This window comes from Gossypium arboreum, chromosome 13 (genome assembly GCF_025698485.1).
Source record: "Gossypium arboreum isolate Shixiya-1 chromosome 13, ASM2569848v2, whole genome shotgun sequence".
Taxonomy (NCBI): Eukaryota; Viridiplantae; Streptophyta; class Magnoliopsida; order Malvales; family Malvaceae; genus Gossypium; species Gossypium arboreum.
In genome coordinates this window covers 44,649,322-44,661,711 of record NC_069082.1, presented here as the reverse complement: position 1 = coordinate 44,661,711, position 12,390 = coordinate 44,649,322, and the positions used below count along the sequence as shown (strand labels likewise).

The window sequence follows — 12,390 nt, the reverse complement described above, 5'->3', positions numbered from 1 at the left end:
CTTTTTATGTTGTTTTATTTTTATCATTATAAAAACCTCAAAAATCATTTATTTTATATTCTTCGTACTATAACTGAATCTAAAGTATTAATTAGATCTTTTAATGTTTAGGTTAGGATTGATCTAGTACTCGCCTCCCTTGGGTACAATCCTCGAAGTACTCACCCACTCCGTTGTAAAACTATATTACAACTAGACTCATATACTTGTAGATACTGCCTCGTAATTCTATATTTTATTGCAATACTCACACTCTGGACGTTAGTGCATCCAAAGTGGTCAACATACTCATGGTAGGCCAGTCTAGTATGTTGTTCTCTAACACATACTCAAGTATTGATTTTGACATCCCTATGTCAATGACAATACTTTCTCACCAATCAGCTACATATTAGTCTTAATGCATTATTATTGTTCAAACCCACAATAATACTTGACTAAGGACCTTTTAAGAATAATCATATTATTCTTAGAACTTTATTATTGATCAGTTCATTTATACAAACAGGAATAGAAATTGAAATAACAATGGCAATACATTATATTAATAACAAGGTAAAACGAGTATGTAATTACAATCATCTTATGATTGGTCTTTTAGGCATACTCTAATACGAAGAATATTATTCGGTTAAAAGTCGAGAATGACAGTGATTTGTTTACCTGAAAACACAGGTGCGAATTTAGTTTAGGGTTTATTACTATAAATATCACAAACCGAGTCAATTTTCAAAATTTTTATTTTCCGTTGTACAAGAAAACCGTTTTCGAATCAGATTTTTTTCCAACACTATCTACTAACTAAAATTGGTTTATTAATCATTTTAATCTTTTGGATAATTACTATCTAATCTCCAATCTTTTCTTAATTAAAACTTAATAGTGAATATACTTTTACAATTTAGTCTCTGAGCCTTAATTAACTATTTTTTCAACTAAATTACTTAACTAAATTTCAATAAAATTTTATATTAACTCCATAAATATTCTTATTTTATATTTACAGATTCGATTTACCGAAATAATATTCTGAAATCGCATTTTTTGACATCAGTGGAATTTAAATTATTACACTTGCACATAAGCTTGTAACTTCATCTTGAGTTGTTTTACTTTGAACAAGTAAACTAGAGCTCAAATGATCTTACCCTAGCATTTTGTATATAATTCATTATACCCCTACCATTTTGTATATAAACTCATCACATATTTCGAATGTTATTATAGTGATTCAATTCGGAGAATCTTTGGGGTGATATACATTTTACATTTGTATACTCCAGAGTAACATAGATCCACATGAACTTTTATGCTAATAACTCATGTAAATTTTAACATTTTCTGAGTCATGCTCAAATTACTTTTGTATGTTTTCATATTTTAATTATTTTTTATGTCACATCTTTATTATTTTTCTGGTACAACAAAGGAGGGAAACATCCTAAACAGTCACTCAAGAATCATACGGGTGAAGGAACAGTCGCAACATCAGCTAACAACCAAGTCAACGACACTTCGTGGTGGTCCATCGAATACGCACAACTCTAGTTTCGAGTAGCTCATTCTTTACCAACCAATCAGCGACAAAATTCCGTTCCCGTAGCCATTTATTTCCTAACAATGCCCGAATTGATTCAACAAAACCGAAAGTAAGGGTGAAATTGGCTCACCCCTTACGGATCATAACAACCGACGTAGCTAAATCCGACTCAATAATGATTCTCCTAATTGCCGTCCAAGCGACCTGAATACCATGATAAATGCCCCATAACTCAGCAAGACTACTGTTTCGATTCCCACAAAAGGCTGAGAAACCCACCAACCAAGTGCCATTACTGTCCCGAAGCACGTCCCCTGCCCCTGCCCTTACCCTCACGATCCCAACTGCCGTCAATATTGCGACAAGCCCACAAACACCTCCACATTTCGCCACTTCCAAGCATACCAGCACACTGTTGAGAACACCAACGGCCAGCCCCAATCCCAAGCCGTAAAGAACGACACTAAATAAAATTAAATACCACCATTCATCCATCGGCAATGATAAAAACTTGACATTTTGATATTTTACTTAATTTATCATAATAATTTAATTAGTTGCCGGACAAATTTCAGTTATATATTTATCTTGAAGTTCAAAACTAAAATTATAACCAGCTACCCAAATTTTTAACCGAAACGACTTTTCTAGAATTAAAAAGGGTACTACTGAGTAGCGTACTAAGAACATGATATCAGATGAGATCTTAAGGATGGCTCTCCTGTATCAGTATCGCTCACGATCAAAAACCTTCGTACACAAGTCCCAATACCCACCCCTTCATTTCATCATCTTAACAAGATTTTACAACATAACTTGCAATTTGTACCCACGCTTAGGAGCCAAAAAAGGGTAAAAGAAGGCGATGTTATGTATGGTTGAATGTACAACCCTGTTGCTCATGGGCAGCAGAACCTGGTTTCAGTAATTGCTGAGGAGAGGATTCAGTGGTAGTAGGGCTGCAAACACTCTTTGCAGCAGGAGGCAAGCACCTTTTCGAGAAAAAAGCAGCAATACTTTTGGTTTGTCCACCCCCCTTCTCTGTCAGGTTTATAAAAGAAATGGTTCAGTCAATGAAAATTAAAATTAAACCAGTTGAGTTGAGACACATAAATACCGGGTGAAACTGACATGCCAAGCTTCACTAAGATTTCTTTCTTGACCTGCAGAGAGATCATTCATATCAGTAAAACAAATAGTTTGTGTCAGACTCAAAGCATAACTTACATTTGCTATTTTAAGACAGACAGGCATGGAATTGGTTGGTGAGGTAAACTAGGTGCGGTGTGGTATCTGAAGGCATGACAGTTGCAGCTTGATATAAAGGCATGCTTGGAATATTACGTAATCATCAGCTTGTTGGAAATTCATGGCCTAAATTTAACCCTCTTACCAAGGACTGGGGATAGTCAAAATTAATCAGAACCCTTGCAACTGTTGATAAGGCAAGAGAAGGTAAATTTACCGAAAGGTAAGACCAAAAAAGGAACACCGAACATTCAGCTAACTAATTCATGAAAATGATTTTCAAGCATTAAATCATTAATTTCACATTTCCCTAGTCTAACTTATCCATTCTACTTCGTTAGAGGTTAATTCAACTACTTAAACCAAGCATGGTACAATAGTATTCTCAAAAAGGGGTGCAATCCTAATGTCATCTATGTAAGCACCCCAAAATAAATATAGAAATAAATGCCACTAGCAAAGAGCGAGATCTAAAATCAGGAATGAGTAACTAACCTGCCAACGATTATCAGAGAATTCTGAAATTTCACGCACTGTGTCCTTTAACTGAGACTTTGGAATTGAAGGAAACTTCTCTTGCAAAGACTCTACCAAGCTTTTGATACCATGGGAGCATGACTGGATTGTAGATACCTAAAACCAGCAATATCAAAATTAGCAGCAAACCACAGCAGTTTAGTATTTTTAACAGAAATTAATTTTCAAGCGCCTAACATGTCATAATATCACCTTGTTGCTACTATCATGATGAGATTCAAGAATAGCAGGGAGAATATATTCCTGAACATTATAACCAAAGGATGTTTTACATTAAACTGTGGTTAGAAGTGCAACTTACGATAAGAGGCAAATCTGAGTCCGGAATTGGTACCACAGATAGGACCGGTGTTACTCCAGCTTTCGCACTTGACAAACAAGCTTCTTGATTGTCATGTACCTTGCTATCAATTGATATCTCTATAGAATGGCCACCAGGATATGCCCGCATGCTCAGGGCTTGTAAACATGTCTGCTCCAATTTAGGAGTACCATTAAGATCTTCAGCCATTAGCAATGACGCCTTTTCATGGAACAAATTTAATATAATCAGCACTTGATTTTTCCTTAGTGCTTGCTCAGTTATATTGTTTAGACACTTCTGTTGCCGAAGCAATGCACTAAACTCCTCATTCCGCCCATCTTGCTTGCTGATATGGGAACTTTGGATATCCTGAACTGGAACATCAGATTCCATCCTGTCAACTTGTACACCCTGCATATAAGCCTCAAATAAGCACTTTAAGCCTGTGGTTTTCTGGTAGGTGATTCTTTTTTAGTTCAGAAGCTAACAAGGTGGAGCATCTTCCAAGTTTTTACCTCATCTTCCGAGAGATATCCATGTGGTACAAAAAAGCCATCTTCAGTTTCATCTTCATCATTGACTTTGGAGCAACCTTCATAACTTTCCTCCTCTTCATCTTTATCACAATCTGAGAGGTTTTCACCAGGCTCCTCCTGTCAGGTGAAAAGGTTATTTCCAGGTTTACATCTAATTTTCAGTCTGAATAACTTACAGTACCTCCTCCCATTCTTCATCACTATCCACATCATAGTCTAAATCTGGGTCCTTCCTCCATGGGTGACGAGGTCCCACAACATTACTGAAAATACAGTAAAACACAACTTATCAACAAATTGCAACAATGAAAGCAACGCGACATCAATGTAACAACTTCACAAAGAATACTAACTAAAGGACATCAAATATTTTTGTCCCAATCATTATCAGCACTATAGCCTTTTAATACCATTTCATTTAAGATACCACTGAAACGCAAAGAGATTAAAAAAAAAAACTAATTTTCATATTTTGACAGTACAATCATAAAAGTAATGGGAGCTATGAAGCACACTTGAATACTTAACTATTTTTCATTTGACTCCTAGAACTATTAAGACTCAGCAAATGAAGCTTAGAACAGGATATGGAGTCAAATACACTAGAATGTTGCAAATGCAATCACCTGGAAACAGAACATATGGTCAACAAAGAGATTGATAACTTTTAAACAACTTTCCACTTGGGTTTCTATTTGATTTTTTCTTGAAAAAACTCTACCGCTGGGACTTAATTTAACAAAAGCACAGAAAGCATTAGGTGATCCAAATTTGTTGTTTGTCTGCTACTATGAATTCTGAAAAGATGCAAGAGGTAAAGAAAAAATTAATTGCTCTGGTGGAAAGGTATTCTCCTTGGTACACAATATTACAGAACATTGAAGAAAAGGAGTTCTCATAGAGAATCCACGTAGGATACTTTTCCTCAAACTTCAGTCCTTTAAATTTACACTAGCTTGAAAACCATCAAGTTCTTGAAACTCCTAACTCCTCTCAGCTTAGTTAACAGAGCTCCAAGCCAACCAGAGCTAATTCCAAGATCCATGCAAGATTTTTTCCCTCATTCAAACTTTGGCTGTTTAAATTTACACAAGCTTGAAAAATATTAAAGCTTGGTTAACAAAGCCCCAACCCAACCAAGAGCACATTCCAAGATCTCAGCTAAAACAACAAAAAGCAACTCATACCATGACGTAAAGCTTGAAACTCAATGTCCTTGATATATATATATATAAAGGTTTAGAAGCCATACATTTTGGAGGCCAAATATCAAAAATTCTAACTGGCCCTGGACAGTTTCAATGTGGCCTTACACATGCAAGATGCCTTTCAATTTGATTGGCAAAGCAGGAGAGGGAATCACAAAAAAAATATAAAAACATATATCCACATTTACAATGTCCCTAACTATATTAAGTCTTCATTTTTAAGGAAAAAGTATATAGTTTGAAGTAGCATTTTCCAAAATAATAGATTATGTGCAATCTATACTGCATTTTATTCAATGACCTTAGGCCAAATATGAATAATATTAAAGCTTCAAGTATTTAAATCTACAAGTATAAAACACATTATTATCTGAGTATTTTCACAAAGAAAAGCTTATTGGATTTTTGTGAGAAGATTAATGAGTCAAACTTACAAATGTGCAAACTCAGATCTTTGAGATCAAGCCTAAAAATAGTATTACTAGTTCACAGAGCTTCATAAATGAACTCTAGCCAAGCTAGTTTAAGGAGTATGAATGAGCACTTACTCTACACATACAGCTTGTACAGTCAGACAAGCTACCTTAAGCAAACAAAGATTAAAATTGATAAATTAATTTATCCAAGGCATATTTTTAATCAGTTATAACAAGCTATTATCAAACTTTCAAGGGGGAAAAAAAAAAGAAAAGAAAAAAGAATGTAGTTGAGAAGTAGAATTCAAACGTGTATCCACTGCTTCTTGTACCAATTTTTCCTGACACTTTATTAACTCCCTTGGCATAGAGTGTTATTTCAATAGATAACTCTTCTATACAGTTGATTAATTTCTGAATTCATTACTTTAACCCCACCTATCTGAAAGATTGGTCTTAACCTGGAAGGAAACGCAGGTAATAGACATAAAACCGTCCATTATGGTTTTATATTTGTTCAAATAAAATGCTTAGCCAACTCCACATATTCTGATACAACAGTGCATTTTCTTTAGATCTACCTATTGGGTGTTTAGGGTTTGGGACAATTTCAAGCTCAGTTCAATTTGGTTTGAGTCAATGCGGATTAAAATTGTTGGTTTTTTATGATCAAATTGGATTGGGCTAGATTTGGGTTTGAGTTGATTTGGTCATTCTTTTTCCAGTTGGGGTCAAAATTAACAGGTCTGACGTTCTTTTATACAAGAAGAATGAACCTTTCACAAGATACTAATCTTCTAGGCTGAATGCTTATTTAGAAGGATGCAAAAGCAAGAAATAGGAGTCTACCTTTTCTTAGGCCAAATACCATAAAATGCAGGTCTGTAGCTCTTATCAAACTGCAACAACTGCTTCCTTGCACAACAATTTTTAACATCAGAAACTGAAACATCATCATTATGGCAGGATCTATCATCAGAATTCTGTTCTCCCCATCCATCTACATGCCTTTCAAGGGTCAAGCCTTCGCGGGATAACCCTTTATTAGCAGTTAACTTAAGTTCCTTAAACAATTCAGTCCTAGGATTCATACGCATGCCCCAACACTGTTTATAATTTGAATGAAGAGAATGACCTAAGCGACGCCAAGAAGATAAGTGTAACCTGAGAAGTAAAATAATAGAATGTGAACTTGAAATATAAAACCAAAGCCTGTAAAAGCATACAAATCAAAGAAAACAAAGAAACCCACTTGCGAAGATCATTAGTATCAGTTTCTTCCTTAGATGAAAGAGCCCTGTCCATGGAGAGCATGATTGGTTCAGGCACATTTTCACACTTTTCGGTAGATGGAGAATATATGGTTGGCTTAGTTATTTCCTCAATCTGACATGGTGATGTTTTACATTTTTTGAGGAAGCGTTCCATAACTGAAGCTTGCTTTTGTATTGCAAGTTTCTTTTTCAGTTCAGCATCTTCCTTCTCACGCCGTCGTTGATCTCTATCAGCTTCCTCTTGCTGTTTCCGCAGCTGCTTCCTCATCTCAGCCTCCTCTCTTTCACGACGCTTTTCATCCCTTTCTGCTTCATCCTGCAATCGCTTTCTCACCTTTTCCTGAAATAAACTATGTTCATGAAAATCAGAGAAACAAAAAAGGATTGTAACTGCAAAAGACATACCCAACACAATCACTGTCCTGGGAGTAATTCAGATTTACACATTCCAATAGCACAGCCACAAAACTAAAATTTGATAATTCACACATGGACAAACTTTAAAAAGTTGCACATACATTTTGCAACCTTTCCTTCTGGAGCTCGCGGTCCACTTTCTTCTTCTTCTTCTCAATTTCCCTTTTATTTCTCTCCAGTTGCATTATTAACAATTTTTCTTCTCGCTTTGCTTCTTTCTCAGCCCTTTGGCAACAGACAAAAGCTTTTACTCTTAAGAAACTAATTCAAGCACAAAATCTATAGAACCACATAAATACATACATCTTTGCACCAGTCTTCTGCAACATGTTACACATTAACAAGCGAATGTCTGCCTCACTTAATACCTTGACAAGCTTTTCTGATACTTTCACGAAATCATGCTCGTTGTTATGATCATTCTCCAACTTCTGTAACAGAGTTATCATTGCTGCAATGAACCATAAATATCATTAACCACTTGAAGCATGAAATTAAGGTATTACAGTTGAAAATTTGCTCGTCACATTCCATGCAAGAACATATGTGAAAGAATTAAACATCAATTTGATTATTTTTTTCAATATGAAAATCAATTAAACAACTCATTCCTCAGTTAAAAACAAAGCACATGTTTGCAGGAAAGATGCCAACAGGGAATATAATAAGGCAATAAACATAAGATACGTAAGAGTAGTTTTTCCCAATTAACACAGGGTAAGCTGTTAGAACACTGGAAGTGCGCAAAAGCTTGAGTAGAGAGCAGAACCAAAGAAAAAACATATGTATAGAGAAGAGATTATAAAGTATGACCAATGTTACGAGTTTTGATAGAGATGAAATCGACAAAAGTTAACGTTTGATTAAGGATTAATCTAAGGCCAAAGTTCTAAAAACCAGTTGAACGAAAAGGGCCCCTCAATTGACTGGATTCAGCAAAACTTGTTGCCTAGAAGAATTGCCTAAAAGAACCAAACAAATGGTTAAGAAAGACATTAAGGCAGACATATCTATTCCACTGCGACCACAGTATTCACTTCAGTAACGAAACAAGAATCAAGAGAATATAATAGCAAAGAAATCAGTGAGATTTCTTCCTACCAGAAACAGCAGTAATTCTCTCATTTATCTTCTTTCTACAGGTACGCCGAATTCTTAACGTGGTTCGTACAGCTTTTGGTATCAACTTTGCATCTCTTGTCTGACAGGGAAGTATGTATGTAACTGTAAATACTAAAAAAAAAAAATCCAAAAAAATAAAAAGAAAAGAAAATGTACCTCCCAACACCAAAGAGAAGAGTAGGAATCATCCTCCAAAATATCAGCTTCATCATTATCCAATCCATATTTCACTCTCTGCCCTACAAGCAGCACAGCGCTTTTCACCGCGGCCAAACTCACATTTCCCATTCTGTCCTTAACCTTCTCATGAATTGCCTCCAACAATTTCGATAGCGGCAAATCGCTCTCCTCCATCAGAATCGCAACCACTGAATTTAGTGAACAACCGGACTCAAACAACCCCATGTCGTACCCCATCCTGAGACCCGATTTCTGCTCCATCATTTCTTTGTAATACCCAAAAAGCCCCTCCATTTCTTTCTTCAATCCCTTGATCTGGGCCTCTCTTTGTTCACCGCTCAAGTTCTCTGAAAACCATGACGTTCTCCTTCGCTTCGTACCCTTCTTGTGTTGATCTTGACCGTCCATTTTGAGGGCTTTCGGATCATCATCCACGTCGATTACCGGCACTGAAACCGCCATTATAACCAATACAGACCCAAATCCTAACCTGGAAAAAAGAAAATGAAGCTGGATGGTAGCTAGTAATAAAGATAGTAATCTTTAAATAATTCTTTTCTACCTCTTTTTTCCCGCCCGAAGTGTGGTAAAAAAAGAAACACATTTAATGAAATTTGGCGGGTTAACATTTGGAGTGAGCGGTCACAACATAACATTTATGTAAAGGTTAACTGCTTTAATAATGATTATTTTGATTTTGATTCATCAGTAAATTATAAAAATTCTCACTTTAATCATTAAATTATCTAAATTCGTTTTTAGTCACTATCTTATTAATGTATTAACGGCATAATGATGTAGATTTTAAAATATTTTATTTAAAATTATAGGTTTAATCTATATCAACCTTAGGACCATTTTTGGACTTTTGGGATCCTCAAGTTAGAATGTTGAAGAGATACATTGTTCTACGAATAGGATAAATGATGAAAATTATTGTACTAAAAATTTTTAGGTTTAATTCTTAAGAAATATTAGAGGGACACAAATGATTCCACTTAAAATTTAATTTTTAGATAAAATTTTTCTATAATATAATTTAATACTACAATATATCACTACAATTGTATCCTATAAAATATTGAAAGATAAATAAAATAATAAATAACACAAAAAATTTAACGAGGTTCAAGAAATTACATTACGTCCTCGAGATCTTGCCAAATATATTTCATTACAAAAAATATAAGTCAAAAATTACAAATAGGAAGAATCAAATTGTCTTATGAAGAAAATGACAAATTTTGAAATGATTTAAAAGTAGAGAAACAAGCTCTGTTTATAATAGTACAAACACTCCACAACATTATATTTTTTAGATCTTGGATTGTGTTATTTCAACAAATCTCCACATTAGAAAATTTCCACATATTCAATCTCCTTGCAAAACAGCATTTGATTTGTCTTCAAATTTCAACCTTTAAGTTTTAACATTTGTAACACCCCTAACCCATATTCGTCGCTGGAATAGGGTTACAGAGTATTACCAAAGTTTACATATCAAATATTATTAATTCATATCATTTATTATTCATATTCGAAACCAATCATATCATCCTTTAAATAGACCCTCGAAGTCCAATAGATGCATTATAAACAAATCGAGACTATATCGGAAACTCAAAGAATTTTTTGCAAAATTTCAATTTTTTTCTTAAATATAGGGGTCACACGCCCGTGTGGGTAGGCCGTGTGGCTCACACGGCCAAATGACACACCCGTGTCCTAGCAAGTGTAAACATTCATGTAAGGCACACGACCATGTCCCAGCCCGTGTTCATACCCGTGTAACTCTCTGACTTAGGTCACACGGCCAGCCACACACCCGTATGCTAGGCTGTGTAAACAATTTAATTTTCGAAAATTAGGTGCAGGATTCACACGGCCAAAACACACGCCCGTGTGTTGGTCCATGCTTTCACACAGCTAAGACACATGCCCGTGTTTCTGCCCGTGTGACCAATTATGAGCATTCTGTTTCTCAATTTTTAAAATGCAGGGGATACATAGCCAAACCACACGCCCGTGCGCGCGGCCGTGTGTCACACACGGTTGAGACACACGCTCGTGTCTCTGCCTATTTGGACAAAATAAGGTTATTTTCAAGCCTTATTTCTCACCCAACCTAAAATCAACATATCTAACCAAGTTTTATACCATTACAAGTCATAATAGAACATTAAATTCAAGCCAATTTCAAGTTCAATACATGTCAAAACATCCCATTTAACCAAATATTTGATCTTACCTAATTGACCATATAAACATATGAGTATACTTTACCCATTCATGCAACCATTAATATATTTATGTATCTTCCATCATTCAACCATTTCAATACACTCATCAAGCATGATAAGGCCTTATATAACTACATCAAAATATAATTAATACTAGCCATTCCAATGGCTAGTTATAACTAAAACTTTTTATCATTATGCGTACTTAGTTTATACATGCCATTATAGCAATACCAAAAATTTTCTTGTTTTATATACCGAAAAGCTCGAGGGATAGTGTGATGTGTCTTCGACCAGTTCCAACTTCACGAGCTTCCGAGTACTATAAAATAAAGGAAATAAACAAAGTAAGCATTTAATGCTTAGTAAGTTCGTATAACAGGAATTTAACTTACCAATCATGTTCATTTTAAGTAAGCATACAAATATGCATCCAAAACATTTTGGCCACTTACCTAAACATATGCTTTCATCAAACACGTTAGTCATGAAATTTACATGATTTTTAAGAGAACAAAGATGAGTTCATCGTGCAACAATTTCTAGGTATTTCAAAGATATTAAAGATATAATTCATTTAAATTTCATATTTTCTCACATCATGAGTTTGTTCGTTGAATCATTGAAATATCGATGGATACTCGGGTAGTACACTCTAGGTGTACCAAACAGTAAACCGTCAATTCATATTCGGGGGTGATCATTAAAGCACATAATCGGGAAGCACATTCTTAAGCATTTAACAAGAAGCTCATGTGAGCCATGTAATGGGAAGCTTATCCGGGCTATATAACGGGAAGCTCATAAGAGCCATAATCAGGAAGCTCATGTGAGCAAATAACAGGTAGCTCTGAAGAGCCATTAATTAGGAAGCTCCAGATAGCCATATATCGAGAAGTTCGAGCAAGCCATATCGGGAAGCTCTAGAGAGCCATTAATTAGGATGTAACATCCCGAATTAGGGCCTAGTCAGAACAGTAATTTTGAGACCACAAATCTGAAGTAGAAATAATTATTTTATGATTATTATGAGGTCTATGATATGATCGCATATTTTTTTGAAAATTTCATGAAGAAAATTTATTGATAAAGTGTCCAATTTGACATTTAGGACTAAATTGCAAAAGTTGCAAAATGTGAATTCTAGAAGGTTTAAGCATGAAATTGTCATGGATTATTAATTAGAGGTCCTTAGATATAAATTTTCCCAATTTCTATAATTATGGACAAAAAATAGGCATGGATAGGAAAAATTTGAAAGAAAAGCCTCAAGGGCATTTTTGTCATTTGGTTATAAAAGAATAAAATGGGAAAATAAAGCCAAAATTTGTCCATCTTCTTCATCCCTTGGCCGAAATTCTCAAGCTC

General features: G+C 35.0%; 1 protein-coding gene across 1 annotated transcript; it reads right to left on the bottom strand.

Annotated features, from left to right (window-relative positions):
• Positions 1–2,166: 2,166 nt before the first annotated feature.
• Positions 2,167–9,412, bottom strand: LOC108461399 (chromatin assembly factor 1 subunit FAS1-like). The gene is made up of 12 exons (XM_017761240.2): positions 8,759–9,412; positions 8,582–8,681; positions 7,784–7,931; positions 7,582–7,705; positions 7,042–7,403; positions 6,639–6,953; positions 4,347–4,428; positions 4,145–4,282; positions 3,627–4,040; positions 3,284–3,421; positions 2,658–2,703; positions 2,167–2,581 (listed from the first exon to the last, which is right to left on the bottom strand). The coding sequence occupies exons 1-12, from the start codon at positions 9,242–9,244 to the stop codon at positions 2,409–2,411; spliced, it is 2,526 nt and encodes an 841-aa protein (XP_017616729.1). The 5' UTR covers positions 9,245–9,412; the 3' UTR covers positions 2,167–2,408.
• Between the last annotated feature and the right edge of the window lie 2,978 nt (positions 9,413–12,390).

Bases quoted from the DNA above. Each gene is read 5' to 3' on its own strand.
- LOC108461399 (XM_017761240.2), bottom strand. From the start codon at position 9,244: ATGGCGGTTTCAGTGCCGGTAATCGACGTGGATGATGATCCGAAAGCC. The intron at 7,404-7,581 runs GTATGTGCAACT...AGTTTATTTCAG, and splicing joins AGAAGGAAAGGTTGCAAAAT to GAAAAGGTGAGAAAGCGATT. The intron at 4,429-6,638 runs GTAGACTCCTAT...CTGTATTTTCAG, and splicing joins GGTATTTGGCCTAAGAAAAG to TAATGTTGTGGGACCTCGTC.